The following is a 16715-nucleotide window of genomic DNA, read 5'->3' on the forward strand; positions in this document are numbered from 1 at the left end:
TGGCATTTCCCGTGCAGATTCTACATTGCTTTTCTCCAGAACCGATATACCCGTGCTGAAGTCGTTGGTGCGCAGTCACATATTGATGCACCAGGAGCTGCCGAGTGCCAGTGTGTCGAAACTGAGGGCTCTCGGGCACGAGGCAAAGCAGAGGGATGATATCCGCCAACTTATTCTGCAAATGCCAGGAGGCATGGCCCGGGTTTCTGTGTCAGAGGAGCCAGACAGCTGCGCTGACAATCATCTCCGCTCCGCTCTTAAGTAGTGTGTCGATAAGCTGCGACGTAGACATTGTCACAAACCTTCTACCTCTGAGTTCGAGGCGTCACAATCATCGCGCGAATGGGATCGTCACGGCATCGTCTCATGGGGGACCCGACTGGGGCTTCGTGCCACTGATCATATAACGAAAGACCTCACTCAGGGGCATCGCAGGCGCAACCGCTGCCCCGGATACATTAGTCCTGTCTGCAGCGACAGCCTGCTGGTTCTGCACGCCCTCTGCCGCGATTTCCATCTCGTCTCCCTCCTCCTCGCCTTCATCTTCCTGGTCGTCGTCCTCTAGCTGCCGTTGTAGACCCGTAACAACATTTTCAATTCCCATCTCCTTCTCTTCTAGGGTGTAATTGCCGCCCCAGTTCCGCCGCCGCGCCTCGCGGTTCGCCTCAATGGGTGCCCACTGCCATAGCTCGTCAAGTTGCGTGGCGCTCAACCCGTCGCGATTTTCCAGGAGAGCCTCCCCGGCTGCTCGTCCGCGTTCAACCCAGTCCTCTGCGCGAGGTTCGAGCTTTGTTCGAAGGAGCTGTTCCAGAACCCCGCCTTGGGTGAGCCCGGGATATGTAGGACCAGGGTACGCGACGAGGGAGGAAAGAAGCTCGTGGTTTTCGGATAGGTGCGCGGAGATGCTTGCGAGGTTATTGGATATGATGCTCGCTTGCGATTGGAGGGAACTCCTGGAGAGATATCTCAGTTTTCTTTTTCCCTTTGGAAACAATGACGGGATATAATTAATTGATAATACCATGGGGGAAGAGGATCGCTGTGTTGAAGGCTCGCGACAAGCGAACCGATCGAGTGCGTCAGCTGCACGAGACGCTGACGCGTCTGTTCCAGTACTCTGATTTGGTTTTGGTTCAGCGAAGTCGTCATGGTGCAGAGTTGGGCGACGATTGATTTCTACTTGAGTGAGGCCTTGAGCTGGTTGAGGTACTTTCAGTCCTTTGTCAGGATGCCAACCAATCAAATGTCCATGAATGCCACAGCTTTAGGCAGGCCGCTGCACTCAAGGTATGTCAACTGGCAAAGCCAACGTCAATTTCCAGGCTTGCCCGTACAATGCCGTATAATTCCTGATTTCCTTCACCCACGAAATTGCCCATTCACGGCAGTAGGTACTTGCGAAACAACAGCAATGATGCGCATTGATAGTAATTGCAAATGAAGCCAACGCACACATTTGCCATTCCCTCTCTTTTCGACGGTGTTTCGCTCGACTGCCGTTTATACCATCCGTCCAATGCCCTGAACGCGCAGAAAGTAAAGGGCGCAATCATTGCCCATCCATATGCTCCGCTGGGAGGATGCTACGATGACCCCGTGGTTGGCTCCGCGGCAGCGGAGCTCGTGAAACTCGGCTACATGGTTCTGACGTTCAACTTCCGGTACGGCTGAGTTGCTCAATTCCTCGGAAGAGTGCAATGTCCTAACAGTCTGTTCTTAGGGGAGCCGGCGAATCTGGGGGAAAGACCAGCTGGACTGGCAGACCGGAGCTCTGTGACTATATCTCCGTATACGGCTTTATGGCGAGGTACCTTCAGGTTGTCGGTGGGGTGCCGCACAAGCCAGAGTTGATCTTGGCTGGCTATTCGTACGGATCTATGATGGCATCGCGTTTACCCTCTGCGATGGAGGTGCTGGATCTGTTTTCCAACCCTTCCAAGGCTTCTTCGGCAGCGAGGATTCTCCAGAAAGTCAACGAGCTGGCGATCCTGGACGGCCGGCAAATCACGCCAGACACCCAGTATGGGGAGCATTGGCCCACAATTTCGTATCTTCTTGTGTCCCCGATCTTGGGCGTTACTTCGCATTTGGTGACTCTCTTCTCTGGACTGTCCAGCGTGACCATCCAGGGTCGACGGATTGCGACGCCTTCCCCCGAGGAATTACTCCCTCAACATCGCACGCTGATCATCTATGGCACGGATGATATTTTTACCCCTCTGCGCAAGGTGCAAGACTGGATCGCGACGATGCAAGACCGACCTGGGAGCCAGATCCAAAGCCGCGAAGTCGAACACGCCGGGCATTTCTGGCTAGAACATCGCTTTCACATGCTCTTAAGGGCGGCCATCCGTGAATGGGTAAGCCACGTGTAGTGGGATTATGTTGCAGTAGATGATTTTCACTAGGTAGATATGATTCATGACCCCCCTGCGATTTGATCAAATGGCGAGGGAAATCTAGAGCACGTTTCAGAGACGACTGCATGTGAAAACGCCCAGATTCCTCATCTGACTTGGACCGTACATTGTCGGGGACTCATCGCATATGACTCCGTTCAGATTGAATCGATCTGATTCGAGGTCTGTGCCCAAGGCCAGATTATTCCCATCATCGATGGTGCCAATTGGATCTACTACATTCGATTTTCATGTGCACAATGCGACTGTTCGAGCTTCCAGAAGGGGGACAAGGGACAGCCGTGATAGGCTTGGACCGGCTTACCGACCCGACGACCCTCAAAGCTGGTCGAATTAGGCGACGGTGACATCACTGGCTCCTGGGGCAGAATGCGCTGAGAACTCGCCACGACTGACGTCTTCAGCCGGGAGAAACATCATGGTCTGTAATTGGAGCTTGGAAGTGCGGATGATGAGAAGGGAATGTCCCCTCGTGACCTGGAGAAATCGTCCCCACGATCCGTGCTTATGTAATCACCTCTTCATGTGAACGACAAAGGGAGGAGAGCACCATGGAAGTCGAAGCTGCCGTCTACCATCATAATCAGAACAGATATCGTTCTTTTTTTGCGGTTGAGCACTGCCAGAATGAAACTATCCTCCAGATATCGATCGTGATACCCTTTTAATTCACCCAACTTCCGGCATCCCATCATGCCGCTCCGAGATCCCGTCGCGGTTCAGTCGCAGATTCACGGCACGCCGAATATCCGGCCAGAAAGAGATCGATCGACGCGATCTGAGTCGAGGAAGCAGCAGCCCGTCGCAGCCCTGTCATCATTTGTGCGCGACACCATCAACTGGGCCGGAGAGACGCTGCAAAGTTGCCAAGATGGACTCTCTAAGGAGGAGCGGCAGCAGAAACGGCGCGACGAAGATCGAAAACAAGTCCTGTACTTGAAAATGCGCAATGTGAGCCTCCGTCGCTGAAGTAAGATTGCAAGCGCGCGCATTGCTGACCGGGTGCCAGGCTACAACGTACGACGAATGGCGCGCATGTGCGAGTGAACTGGATGAACTCGAAGGGAACAATGTGTGGAAGCAAACGGCAGAGTCGGACGAGTACGACTACCGACTTGTCCATGAAAGAATGAAGCAATTGGAAGAGGCTCGTATTAGCTGCGACGTGAATCGCATGCTGTTTCTTGTCCGCACGGCCCTAAGCCGCGACATGGGAAATATGAGCGACGGGCGTCTCTACCGGCACGCGCACCTGGGAACGAAGGATTTGATTGATCGATACATCACCGTCGCGCTAGAGACGATTTCAACGCTGGTGCAGCTGGCGAGCAAGGAGGGTAATGACTTGGTCGAGATGCAACACGCCCTCGATGAATTGCTGTCGGCCCGACAGGCCTTTGGTCGGAGTGCGGTGCTGTTCTCTGGTGGTGCAACCTTTGGCATGAACCACATCGGGGTGGTCAAGGCGCTGCACGAAGCCAAGTTGATGCCGCGCATTGTCTCGGGCGCGTCGGCCGGGAGCATTGTGGCAGCCGTTTTCTGTACTCACACAGATGACGAGCTCCCCGCAGTCTTGGAGCGCTTTCCGTACGGCGATTTGGACGTATTTGACCCCGCGGGCCAGAAGCCGCCCCCACTGGAAAGGATCACGCGGTTGCTCAAATATGGGTCCATCTATGACATCCGTCATCTAGAGCGAGCCATTCGAGGGTGGATGGGTGATATGACTTTTCAGGAAGCATATAACCGCACGCGACGGATTTTGAATATCTGCATCTCCAGCGCTGGTCTATACGAGCTACCGCGGTTATTGAACTATATCACGGCGCCGAATGTGCTGATTTGGTCAGCTGTGTACGTCGAAAAATCCGGCGGTTATTATTGTAAACAACTAACTAGTGCATAGATGCGTCTCGTGTTCGGTGCCTGTGGTCTTCTCGCCATCGCAGCTCAGAGCCAAAGACCCCCTGACAGGCGAGATCGTCCCTTGGCATGACGACGGGCACCATTTCATCGATGGATCGGTAGACGGAGACGTGCCGACGACCCGTCTGGCTGAAATGTTCAATGTCAACCATTTCATCGTGTCCCAGGTCAATCCCCATGTCGTTCCTTTTCTTTCCAAGGACGAAGGTCCCGGCGAGGATCCTGGTCGCCGGTCTTGGTTGGCGTCCCCATGGCTGCAAGCCATGACGAGCTTTGCGCGAGACGAGATGCTCCATCGCATGGCTGTCATGTCCGAGATGGGCATCTTTTCTAACACGTTCACCAAAATGTCCTCCATCCTGAGCCAAAAGTATTCCGGGGACATCAACATCTTCCCGGATATCTCGTACGCGCACTTATCGCGCATTCTGCAGAATCCAACCGCCGAGTTCATGCACCAAGCGTGTCTCAGCGGCGAGCGCGCGACGTGGCCAAAAATCGCGCGGATCAGGAACCACGTCGCCATCGAACTGGCGCTGGACCGGGCTGTTCAGACAATGCGGGCGCGTGTCGCCCTCAGCCCGACCGTCCAGGCCGGTCTGGGGATCCACATGGGCGAGACGCCTTGGCAACCTAACTGGGAAACTAGTCGCGTGCCGCACCGCCGGACGCGGCGACGAGGGTCATACGGCCAGGAGCCAGAGCGCGGAAGGCCCGGCCGTCTCAGTTCCAGCCGGCGGCCGAGCATGCAGCTGCGTCGGGCGCGGAGCACGCTGTTCATGGAGTGCGCGCATCCCGAGCGACCCGTTAGCCCGGTTCCTCCGACCGAAACACCATGCGCGGCGGTCAAGTGAGCTACGCGCCAGCACGGCCGAGAACACTTCTTCCCTTGGCAGTTCGTACTACTTTGTCGGGACTGACAGCGATGACGACTCCGGCGGACTTGGACGGCGTTCGGTGCTTGGGCCGGCTTCGGCGACGCGAACGCCGTCGTCGTCGAGCCAGCCTTCCTCGCCGCGCTCGACCGGAAGCAATCCGCGATCGCGTCAATCTTCAGTCCCCAAGAGTGGCGGGCCATTTCCATCTTAGGCGGCTGATCATGCCATTTTCACTCGGGATTGAGGTCGATCCTTGGATTGACTTTCGCCTTACTATCGTTCCCATTTATTCAACAGACTGCAAGCAATTTGCCGCCGTATGGTCCTATAAACGGGCGCATTTGCAACAACCGACAAGATCGCATGTTTTTCTTGTCTGGGATTATCAAACGATTGCTGGGAAAGCGTGGAGATAGATCGTATAGATCGCCATGCACAACTCGGTCGAAACGATTACCTGCAAATTACACGATTCCCGAGATGTGTGTTTCGATCGTTATGATTTACTGATGTTGCATTTCCAGCGTCTGATACGCTTCGATGGCATGACTGGGTGCTGTTACGAGTCATTCGCTTCGTTTTCTTTGCATATACCCGCCGTGATACTTTTGCATGAGAGATTGGAGTTTGAGTAGGATGGGACAATCTTGGACTACCTACGGGACATTCTTTGGAGTTTGGACTAGAAAGACAACTAACATCATTTGTCGTTCCACGTCGCAATGATGGGTATGTCCGTAATCGGATTTATTTCTGGATGTATCTCGAAAGAGTTAGGGCGATGATGTATATTTCACGGGTGGTCAGTACGACGAGAGTAATCAGCAACATGGACCAGACAACACACTGAAATGATTGAAAAAATCGATTATCTAGCGATTATACACTTATTCGCGCATCAATCCTGCTCTCAATCTCGGTGTCTGATTAGACGGACCCATCGCCCGGGTTATGACGGCATAGGAGCGTAGCTGTACTACGCCATCAGATGCTATGTTTCCATATATCATCTCAACTCATTCAAAATGAAAACATTCAACAGGGACCCTGCGCCAAAACTAGACTTCTCTTGTTTGTAGATTTCTGTGATTGACTTTCTCATATATCCACATTTATTCAAGATGCCTAGTGCCGAACCGATTGTTCAACTCCGGTGCTATTGCAAGGTATGTTTCCAGCTGGTACCTCGAGAAAGAAGAAAAAAAAGGAAAGGGTGAATGCTGATTGATTAGAATGATGGCTGGGGAAAGAAAGGCCATGACTCGTTGGCCGCGCGACTCTGCGCCAAAACCCCCGGCACCGACTTTAAGATTGAAGATGACAAGTACTACTCAGAGGTATGGCTGATTTGCCGGCGATCGGAAGATAGTGTTGACAACTACTGTCAGATGTGGATGGGCACGTACCCGTCGACTCCCTCGTACGTTATATCCACCGGGGAGACGCTCCAGGAATATCTGAGAAAGTACCCGGAGCTGTTGGGGAAGAAGGTGCTTGACAAGTTTGGAGGCGAGCTGCCTTATCTGCCCAAGGTGAGTTTCCGTCCCTATAAATGCTTCAGAGTTGTGTTTGATGAGATATGTAGATACTTTCCATGAGCAAAGCCCTCCCTCTCCAAGTTCACCCCGACCGACAACTTGCCGCGCAACTGCACGCGCAAGATCCCAAGAAATTCGGGGACACGAACCACAAGCCGGAGATTGCGGTGGCGCTGGGCCCATTCGAGCTGTTCGCGGGCTGGAAGCCGCTCACCGACTTAACCCGGCTCTTCGGCAACAAGCCGCTGCGGCGGTTCATGCCGCCCGGGGAGGACAAGTTCCACGATGGGACGCTGAAACAAGTCGCGCGGAACATCCTCGAGGCGCCAGAGGACGTCGTGGCGGAGACCATCTCCGAAGTGATCAAGCTGCCGGACAACGCGTTTGACAGCAAGTATCGCTACATTCCGTCACTGCTGCGGCGGGTGTGCGAACAGTATTCGCCGACGGACAATGGGAATCTGCTGGCGGTGCTGTGCATGAACTATTTCCAGCTGAATGAGGGCGACTCCGTCTACATCCCCACGGATGGAATCCATGCGTATCTCTCCGGCGACATTGTCGAGTGCATGGCACGCTCCGACAACGTGCTGAACACCGGGTTTTGCCCCCGTGCGGAGCGGGACAGCGTCGAGGTTTTCTGCCAGGCGCTCAGCTTCTGGCCGCATGAGCCCGACGAGGCCCTGCTGGGGAAACACTTGGCTGATAAGGCCAAGCACGGCAAGACCGTCGAGTATGCGCCGCCCATCAGCGAGTTCAACATGCTAGCTACGCATCTCAAGGCCGGCGAGAAGGAGTCCATCCAGCCCATCGACGGGCCCACCGTCATGATCGTCACCGGCGGTGCGGGCAAGATGCACGCCGCCAACAGGACCTTTGATATTTCCGAGGGCTATGTGTATTTCGTCGGGCATGGAGTTGGATTGGACCTCGAGGCCGGACCGGAGCTTCACGTATTCATGGCGTATGCGGAGTGAGTTGATGATGTAGATAGTACGAAACTTGACACTAGACAACGTGTTTCGAATCCTGAGACGAAATCAACACTTTACATACGGAGTACCCCATACATCCAGCATCATCTTCTACAGATCTATTTTCAGGAACAACAGACAGGCTTTTAGAAAGCATGCAAGCACACCGAGTAGGATGAAATCACTTACCCGATTAGGAAACCCGGCGGCTACAAGGAACGTTCCCATCCAATCAGCTCCAATGATGATAAGATAAGGACGCCAAGAAAGCATGACGCTAGCCTCATTGGGAAACCTAAGAAATTTAGCCCTAAGAACGGCCCTGGTCGATTTTCCTGCCCATTGGTTCGACGCTCTGGGCTCGACGTTCACCGCTGGCACGAACGGCACATGTGAAGAGAAGAGGGCCGATTGGTAAAGGTCGTCATAAAAACATCTTGGCAACTGTCAAAAATAGTGTTTTTTTGTGCGCGCCTTGAAACGAACAAGAGCCAAGATGGAGCTGTTCCGGTTGTATGCGCAGAGGGCCAAGGGAAGACCAGAACTACAAAGCCAGGTTGTCTCCGCTATTTGGAGGCGCCCCCCTCGCTCTCCCGCCGAAATCTCCTCTTTTATGCCTTTCAGTTCGTTAGTCATATTCCCTTAACCCTGCTCGGTTCCAGTGTTTTCCTCTATTCGACGGGGCCTGAGGCTCGTCACGGCTGGCTACAGCTTGACCTTGACTGGAAGCACGACACGAGGAATGATGGATCGATGAGATAGCACTCCCACTCTCGATTCTGAACCAGAACAATGACACATCACCGGTTGGCTTGCACTCGACAATCGACGACGCTGGTTTTGGCTCTGGTAGCCGGTTTATGGTTCCCGAATGTTCGCGCCCAGCATTCTGATATCTGGGAAACGCACGGCACCGATGCGCCCGGCGATCCGCCAGCGAAGGCGGGCAACAACGCCGACAATGCCGCGGGCGCGTCTGGCCATCACGGGGGGCTGGGCCAGCGAGAGCGAATCATCATCGGGGTGGTCGTGGGAGGGGTTGCCTTTCTAGCCAGTATGTCAACACCGTTCGATCCATCAATTCTCTTCTATGGGCCGAATTAACATACTGGCGCAGTAATCGGTGGTATCGTATATCTTATCCGAAAGAAGCGAAGACTGGACCGGTTGGCCAAGCGCTACGAGAACATCCACTCGTATTACTCTCGCCAGCAGGATTTGGGAATGTCGCTGCGTAGTCATCCGCAGCATGATGGTAGCGATGATCGCGCCCAGGCCGAAAATCTTGACCTGGAAAAGAACGAGGAAGGGGAGGAGGATATCACCGCCGCAGAGGCCAGAACAACAGTGAACAATCATCAGCCAGTAGAGCAAATCCATGCCAAGTATGACCCCTCGACATTTGCTCGCCAGAACAACAACGTCGACTCGAGAAGGAGTCGAGAGCATCCTTCATCCGACATGCGGCAACAGCGGTATCGAAACTCACAGGGTGCAACCTCGAGATCGCGGTCTGGCGCTGTTCCCCCGCCCCCGCACCCGCCTCCGCCGTCGCTGCAGCGGGCTCCCTCGCCTGCTGGGTCCGTGCCGCGTGCGAGGCAGGACGAAGCGGACGCCGTGGGCGGAGAACCGTCGTCGGCGCAGGCTTCACCCGCACCCATGCTTCGGAAACCGTCTTTCCTCTCGCGAGGGATGGGCCCGAAGAAACCCAAACCTGTGCTAGCTAAGTTGATCACCAATCTCAACTGATCGGTGTTGCTCGTTTGCGGTTTAGTCGTGGATTTGGTTGGGTATATGTATTGAGTACTACGTACAGTACTAGGGATGTCAGTGCGCACAAGCGAGGTCTGCGCCGCACGTGTGTGTAAGACATGCAGATACGACGCAGCACGGCCGGGAATGCCGCAAGCAGCAAGCAAGTCGTCCTAGCAGTCGCTGCTGCGAGTCTTGGGGCACCCACTTCCTCACGAGGGAATGGGTGCTGTGCACGATGGAATGGATAGCATGGAGTTTCCGGATGATGCATCCGCTGGCGTTGAGGCGTGATACCCATTGCGTGGAAGGAAGTCAATGATCATTAGATGATGTATATAGCGCTGAGACGGAACCTTTGATCTACGTGATGGATGGTCTTGAACAGGTAATGACACGATCTAGCCACAGAATCCTTGCATTCGAACGTTGTTGTAGTACCCTCGTGCACTATTGCTTTTTGGAGCATACAAGGCCGTCTCTCTGTCCATCCTAAAAGTGAGATGCCGACAGCATCCCTGATCCCCCTGCTTTCCAGGATTGACGGTCTACCTCGGCTCGTCATGACCTAAGAATTGGCAGTTTCGCAGCGCACCCTGGTCTACGACGTGGCGTCCATGTCACCACCACTCCGGTCCAATCAACACCCCAACACTTTGTGACGCACTGCGCTTGCGGGGTCCAACAAGGTTGAGTTCTCAAGTCTTGGTCTGTTGATCTCCCGTCGCGAGATCCGATTTACCCGCATGACACAATGAACTTCGGGTTGACCATCCGGGGACTGCCAGGCTTTTTGCACAAACAATGGATGAGAGATGATCAGGATACTTTGACTGGTACTATGACACCTGTCAAGAGTCGCCTAGTACATACAGATCGTAGAACCCTTAAACCTACAGTACATTTGGCAACTATCTGACGCAGTCAATGCGCTTCAACTCGCAGCTTAGTCCAGTTGTCACAGAGTCCGGCGCAGTCGGCGCCGAACTGCCCAGGATCCGCAGAGAACGTCCTCCCAGCCTATGAATCCCTCCATTAACCGCCCACTGCACGATCTGCAGCGGCCTGGCCCCCTTGACCGTCCTGAAACAGTCGCCTGAACGCCGCCAAAGACTATTTTTTCAATGCACTGGCTCTCGTTTCTTCCATTTTAATCCGCACCCCGGACACGCGCCGCAGCCTTGGCCTTGTTTGAGGCTAGCAGGGTTCCGCGCCGCGAGTCAAGGCGCGGAATGATGCATTCCGCATTCTAAACCCCCCGCCCAAGGCTGTTCCTTTTTTTCTACTAATCATTTCGACCAGGAAACTTGGCTACTATTATCAGTAAGTGCGAGACTGCGAGGCTCCCCTCGTTAGGCGGTCTGAATTCCGAGTGGTCGTTGACATCGCTAGAAGCCACAGATCAGGCGTTCTTCCCTGGGACTCGAAAGTAGCCGAGTCTTAGCCGACATTCAGCCCGACCAAATCAGCCATGCGCATGGCCGTCCGACAATAAATTGGTAAGTAATTTAACAGCTAGTCAAACAACGGCCCGTAATCGGCCAACCCGCCATATTACTCGATTTGGATATTGATAACCTTGCAATTGCATGTTGCTCTGAACAATCCCGGTCCCCCCAAGTCTCTTGATTCAGAAAAACATGGGTTACCAAGAACAAGCAAACGCCATGCAACCGAGAATAGAAACCTGTAAGCTTGTCAACGCCACAATGTGAGGCGCTATTCTGGAAAAGGAGATGCAGTGAGATCCTTGACCTTTCCAACAGCATGGTACAGATCTCAAAGTCGGTCTTTTTTAAACATGTCGTCCATCCCAGGGTCGTTGTGCTTTCCATTGCTCGCTCTATGAGCGATCTACATTGGGTCTGCTTCGGCGTGGGCAGTCGCCTTTGTGGCCATTGATGGAACCGTGCACAAGTATGCCGGGCACAATTGGCACGCGCGTCAAAGGCACATGACGACAACGCGAGCAGGTCAGAGGGTCGCTGCGTTAAGAACCGAACGGCCTCGGTCCGTCCCTCCATTTCGACTCGTCGACTTCTCGTGGATGAAGAAAATTATGTGCTTAGGTCTCTCCAGACTGCTGCGGATGGCTGGCCTAAAGAAGAGAACCAACGACATCGAATCCACTCTGCACAGCAGATGGGGTGACGAATCCATCTCGGCCCCAAACGACCGAGCATGGATTGATGTCCCCATCGAACGGACCCAGGAGACCGGCAGCACCAGTAAAAGTCTGAACTACTTCAAGCGATGGTCCCGCGCACGCAAAGCGACCGCGACCGGACGCGACAATAATGACGAGCAACCACAACAATCACGGCAACCCGAAGAGAACCTCATGCCCCACCATCCGCTTGTTGAGGCGCACTGGACTCGACGTCCAAGTGACATTGCGCGCCGAATTACGCCGCCATCCATCGAGCGGCTACCTACCGCAAGCATGGACCATCATGAACGGGGGAGATCGAGGGAAAGCCTGAGAATGGCGCATCAGCGATGCTCCTCAGAAGTCGTGCGGTCCGGCCGGTCAGTGTCACGAACCAGATCCCCGCGACGTACATCGTCCGAGACCCAAGGCGGTCAATCAAGAAGCAGCTCTCTTCGGCGAACAGGCAGCCGTGCCTCAATCAATCCGCCGCCCGTCCGAGCCTCGAGCGTCGGGCCCACAAAGGCCTACCCCATCCGTTCGCGGAGTAGTCTCGACAGAACAACAAGTCCCGAGACCACGGCGACCGATACCATCACATCGCACCGCAGCAGCAGCGGTACCTCAGCAACGTCGGTCAGTCAGAGTCCTCCACTGCAGTCGGCGAAGAAGTTATCGTTACTTCCCGGCATCGTCGCGAAAACTCCTCTACCCGCACAACAGCAAAGTTCCAAGGCGAGCGCTGCGAGGATCCGAAAATCGCACGTCGGACCGCAGGAGCTCGTTCCGTCTTACGATGAGCTATGGGGGGCATGATTTGGCGGCGGAGCGGTTCTTTTTGTTCTTGTTCTACCTACGGAGTACGCGGAGTACACCTCGAGGTATAGGTATATAGGCCTACATGGCGGAGTTGGCAGACTTTGCTTATCGGAGTTGTCTTGGCATTTCCCCACTTCCCGAAATCACGTGACTGATTATAACCCTCAATTTAAGCCCTAAGCTACGAGTTGATATTGATCAATACCAAGACGAGCGATTCATGTACGTACGGAGTATAATAACAAGAGTAGGATATTAATCTGATATTCGGAACGGTTACATACTCTGGCGTCATCAGAGAATGAAGCAATCTGCAGGCATCCGCATCTTGACAATTAGTCAAATCCATTGTCCAATGCGCACACTCACCCGCCAACTGGCCTAGCTTGAAGTATACGAGGACTTTTTAGGGGCGCGAATCAACGGGCCTCTTCGCATCGTTAATGGCTGCAACTCCTGCACCTCGTCACAATCACACCGCAGCATTGCCCAATCCCCGACCAGAGCTTGTCCCTCCTCCGCAGGAAGCTTCTTTGAACCCCTCGTTTGTCGATTTGTAGCCTGCCAATGATTTGTCTGGAGGTCACCGCCGGCATCTGCGTGCCCAAGGAGGGCGCTGGCTAAGCTTTCATGCAAAGTCTAAGAGACCGATCATAAAAGTACTAACCTATGTACTCTCCCTATGGACTTTAGTACGGCTAGACAAGGAAGGTGTAGGTTGTCGTGATGAGATTGTATTCATTATTTGTTAAGAATTAAAAGATCTTACCTGCCCGGAAAGAAGAAATAAAGTTCCATCAACAGGGCTCGTGGAGAGACATCGTCCCAAGGCTGGCCGCCGTCACATCGTGACTTGCAGGGCCCCTTCCCCGCTTCAAAAATCCTTGCGAGCGTTGAGACTTTGAAAGAATCCTGCATATTGATGGAAATGTTCTCATTCTCATCGATCCGAGATTGTCATCCGTGCCTGTAAACTGCTACTCATTCATGCGGTGACCAAGAACTCTCGGTTGGGAGAGCCGACGTTCGGCAGCTCAACAGAAATCCCTCGACGTCGGAACATCGAAGGAACTACAAGAAAAAAAAAAAAGAAAAGTGGAAGTAACAGAGAGAAAGGGCGTGCGCAATGGCTGTCTTGAGGACGTTGTTGGCCTCGTTGCATTTGGTTGTTTCCGGCGTCGAGGCCCTGCGAGTGGCTCCCGGTTCGCCATGTACCGATCTCTGCCAGCCAATCTCGAACACAACGGGGGAGGAAATCGTATGCGAGGACAAGGAGTTTAATACGACCAGAACGGGACGCAAGTTCAAGGATTGCGTCTCATGCGCTCTGCAGAGTGAATATGAGAATCAGGAAACGGGAGAGACGGACGTGAATTGGGCATTATGTACGATTATTCGCTTCAGGCTGAGTTTGCCGATTACAGGTACTAACCAGGTCATTGAACTGAATAAATAGACAACCTCCGATATGCATTCTCGTCCTGCGTGTTTGGGTACCCCGAGCAAGTCTCCAACATCTCGACGCCGTGCGTGGTCAGCTGTCACCCGGTTGAGCCGGCTCTGGAGTTTAGATTGAAAGACCCAACCGCCAGCAACCTGCATACGTTTTGCGGTGATTCATCGTTTGCAGACAATGATATCTCGGAATGCAAATTCTGCTATGGCTTGACATCGCAACAAGCGTACCTGGGTAACTGTACGATTCATTCCAATCTGCGGACTGTTCGCTGTGCTCCCATGGCTAATTGAATGCCAGTCGTCGAGGCCGTCCGATACAACTGTCACTTCCAAACGGAACACGGAAAGCCGTTTGCCATCTCGCCGACATCGATTTTCAACACGAGAGCTCTGCCGACTACCACTGCGGAGTATTCGTCTGCGACGCCGGGCGAGTCGCATGGCATCAAGAACCTCACCCTCGTCATCGTGCTCCCGATCATCGGGTTTATCATCCTCGTCGCACTTTTGGCGGTGGGCTGTTTCTTCCTCGTGCGCCATCAGCGCAAGCTCGCCAAGAAGCGTGGCATGGCGCAGCATCTCCATGCCCGCGGCTTCGACACCACCATCACCACGCCATTCCAGACTGTCTGGGGTGGAAACCAGCCGGTCTCTCCAGCCTGGGGCGGACTGGAAACATCCCATATGACGCCATTGGGTCTGTCACGCAAGGGGTCTGAAACCAGCGATCTCGACGGCCGCTGGTACGGCAGCGGGTACGCGACGACGAGTCAGACCGGCTTTTCTTCTTTCGCGAACAGCCAGACGGGACTGGTGCCGGTGGCATCCCAACAGCAGGCATACGCGTCCTTGGGGACATCACCGCAAGACAACTCGAGTCTCGCGAAGCAGGAGATGGAGCTCCAGGCGGCCCAGCTGCGACATCTCCAGCAGGCGCAGTCACAGTGGGAGCAGTCATGGCAAGAACAACAGCAGGGGTTGCAGCAGTACCAGCTACAGCAGCAGCCACCAAGCCAGCAGCAGCAGCAACAATCGCCGATTCCTCCACCCCCGGCAGCGGCGCATGGGACATAGTCCCTAAGCACCATGCCTATTCCAACTGTAGATTCACCGTGATACCCCCTTCTTGTTGCTGTGCGCTGTTGACTGGTTTGGTCCGCACATAATAATTAGTTGATACCCTTAACTGTCCTTGTTTTCGTGTCGTCTCTTGGAGTGGGTTGACGTTGTGCTGGCGTATCTGGTGCACTTTCTGCTTTCTCGGGACTCTCTTGGTTGGGTATTCTGATGAAATATTTCAATGGGACAGAAGTTATGCAGTGAAGAAATGCAGAACGAACCCCTCTCAATTATGTATCAAGTGTCGGTACATGCAGATGGCTCAATCGCAGATCAATAGACTAGGAATCTGACAGCAGCCACGCAGGATCCGGCTCATCGTCTTCATTCTCGGACCTGGCGCTCGTTGTCTGTGCCTGCAGCGGAGACGACGTTACATCTCTTAGTAGGTCAGGGGGCGGCTCGTCTGCATGAGTTTCGCTGGCTGCGTCCCAGGCTTGCCCTTGGGAGTGATCTCCCTGGGGATTGTTTTTCTGACTTGCCTCGTCTTGGGAGGTTCCAGATGGCCGTTTGTCGTCCTCCGAATGGGGTAAGAGGCGACGTAGCATGGCCTGAGCTTCCTTGAAGGCTTCCAGTTCCGCGCCGATGCTGCACACAAGCAAGTTCCAGTCCTTGTCGCTGGCGAGATCTAATTTCTCCTCGAGATGATGGATTACGTCGTCCATGTCACGAATCATCTTCTGCGCATGCTCTTGGTTTGCCGAAGCTCCGTCAGCCTGGTCAGTCGAGGCCAGTTGCGCTATCTCACGCTTGAGTCGCTTCTCAAAGGCCGTGACTTCGTTGATCACGCTCTGCCAGACCGGACCGCCTTCGTTCAAGGCACGAATCTCGCGTTCCACCCTCCGCTGGCGTTTCCGCAGTTCGATCTGCTCCTGCTGCCAATGCTCTCGCGCCATTTCAAGCGTTCGTCTCTTCGGGTTCAGCGAGTAGAACGTGGTCCCCTGGGAATCACGACGCAGAGGTCCTCCCAGTGGCGGCGCGCGCAGATACCTTTCCACCTCTTTCTCCAACAGCGACAGCGACTCCTTGTACGAGGACAATTTCGACTCCACCGCATTTTCCGTCTGCGAGATTTCGTCCGTCAGGTGCCGGTGCCGCGCTTTTAGTTCCGCAAGCTTCGATTCCATCTCTGCGATTTCGCGTTCCAAGTCGCGCGCTTCCCGTTTCAGCTCGTCTGTGCGATCCCCGTCCTGACTGTGCTGGATGTCCGATATCGTCTTTTGCAGTCCCTCGCGCTTCGCGGCAAATCCGTCTACCTCCGCGATGGCTTTCCGACGTTCCTCGATCCGTGACGAGATTACTTTTCTCTCTTCCTCCTTCAGACTCAGCATCTCGTGCATTGACCGCAGTATCCCTCTCCGTGCCGCGCGGAGGCTGATTTTCTTAGGCGGAGGTTGCCGGACCGGTATCGTCGGCGGGCCTCGCGCGCTGCTGGCCGCAGATCTCGTGGGGGAGGACACCCCAGTTGACGAGCGATCATCATCGGATGTTCCAGATAATCCAGCTACTAAACCTTCGCTCTGCGCGTCCAGCAAACTCTGGATGTTTTGCTGCAGATGCCTCGTTTGTCTCTCGATGTAGAGTAAAGGGTCGTGATGATGGCTGATTGAAGTATCGAATGAAACCCGTGTCCGCGGCCCATGTGCCACAGACTCCTCTGGACTGGACAAGAGGGTTGACAT

At 54.2% G+C, this 16715-nt stretch overlaps 9 protein-coding genes across 9 annotated transcripts; 6 read left to right on the forward strand and 3 right to left on the reverse strand.

The window, feature by feature from the left end:
- Nucleotides 1-364: 364 nt before the first annotated feature.
- Nucleotides 365-1149, reverse strand: VTN31DRAFT_2979 (uncharacterized protein; the record flags this gene model as incomplete). The annotated part of the gene is made up of 2 exons (XM_069403206.1): nucleotides 365-953; nucleotides 1022-1149. The coding sequence occupies 2 exons, from the start codon at nucleotides 1147-1149 to the stop codon at nucleotides 365-367; spliced, it is 717 nt and encodes a 238-aa protein (XP_069262412.1).
- Nucleotides 1150-1437: 288 nt separating this feature from the next.
- Nucleotides 1438-2375, forward strand: VTN31DRAFT_2980 (uncharacterized protein; the record flags this gene model as incomplete). Its single annotated transcript, XM_069403208.1, has 2 exons — nucleotides 1438-1661; nucleotides 1721-2375. 2 exons carry the CDS (start codon nucleotides 1438-1440, stop codon nucleotides 2373-2375), a joined length of 879 nt encoding a protein of 292 aa, XP_069262413.1.
- Nucleotides 2376-3113: 738 nt separating this feature from the next.
- VTN31DRAFT_2981 (uncharacterized protein) lies at nucleotides 3114-5200 on the forward strand (the record flags this gene model as incomplete). Its single annotated transcript, XM_069403209.1, has 3 exons — nucleotides 3114-3371; nucleotides 3430-4274; nucleotides 4327-5200. 3 exons carry the CDS (start codon nucleotides 3114-3116, stop codon nucleotides 5198-5200), a joined length of 1977 nt encoding a protein of 658 aa, XP_069262414.1.
- Nucleotides 5201-6818: 1618 nt separating this feature from the next.
- VTN31DRAFT_2982 (uncharacterized protein) lies at nucleotides 6819-7739 on the forward strand (the record flags this gene model as incomplete). Its single annotated transcript, XM_069403210.1, has 1 exon — nucleotides 6819-7739. The coding sequence occupies one exon, from the start codon at nucleotides 6819-6821 to the stop codon at nucleotides 7737-7739; it is 921 nt and encodes a 306-aa protein (XP_069262415.1).
- A 1221-nt stretch (nucleotides 7740-8960) lies between these two features.
- VTN31DRAFT_2983 (uncharacterized protein) lies at nucleotides 8961-9485 on the forward strand (the record flags this gene model as incomplete). Its single annotated transcript, XM_069403211.1, has 1 exon — nucleotides 8961-9485. The coding sequence occupies one exon, from the start codon at nucleotides 8961-8963 to the stop codon at nucleotides 9483-9485; it is 525 nt and encodes a 174-aa protein (XP_069262416.1).
- Nucleotides 9486-10996: 1511 nt separating this feature from the next.
- VTN31DRAFT_2984 (uncharacterized protein) lies at nucleotides 10997-11512 on the reverse strand (the record flags this gene model as incomplete). The annotated part of the gene is made up of 1 exon (XM_069403212.1): nucleotides 10997-11512. The coding sequence occupies one exon, from the start codon at nucleotides 11510-11512 to the stop codon at nucleotides 10997-10999; it is 516 nt and encodes a 171-aa protein (XP_069262417.1).
- Nucleotides 11513-11577: 65 nt separating this feature from the next.
- VTN31DRAFT_2985 (uncharacterized protein) lies at nucleotides 11578-12453 on the forward strand (the record flags this gene model as incomplete). Its single annotated transcript, XM_069403213.1, has 1 exon — nucleotides 11578-12453. One exon carries the CDS (start codon nucleotides 11578-11580, stop codon nucleotides 12451-12453), a length of 876 nt encoding a protein of 291 aa, XP_069262418.1.
- Nucleotides 12454-13582: 1129 nt separating this feature from the next.
- VTN31DRAFT_2986 (uncharacterized protein) lies at nucleotides 13583-14988 on the forward strand (the record flags this gene model as incomplete). Its single annotated transcript, XM_069403214.1, has 3 exons — nucleotides 13583-13841; nucleotides 13913-14152; nucleotides 14213-14988. 3 exons carry the CDS (start codon nucleotides 13583-13585, stop codon nucleotides 14986-14988), a joined length of 1275 nt encoding a protein of 424 aa, XP_069262419.1.
- Nucleotides 14989-15314: 326 nt separating this feature from the next.
- Nucleotides 15315-16715, reverse strand: VTN31DRAFT_2987 (uncharacterized protein; the record flags this gene model as incomplete). The annotated part of the gene is made up of 1 exon (XM_069403215.1): nucleotides 15315-16715. One exon carries the CDS (start codon nucleotides 16713-16715, stop codon nucleotides 15315-15317), a length of 1401 nt encoding a protein of 466 aa, XP_069262420.1.

This window comes from Thermomyces dupontii (assembly GCF_041956625.1).
Source record: "Thermomyces dupontii strain NRRL 2155 unplaced genomic scaffold VTN31scaffold_2, whole genome shotgun sequence".
NCBI lineage: Eukaryota > Fungi > Ascomycota > Eurotiomycetes > Eurotiales > Trichocomaceae > Thermomyces > Thermomyces dupontii.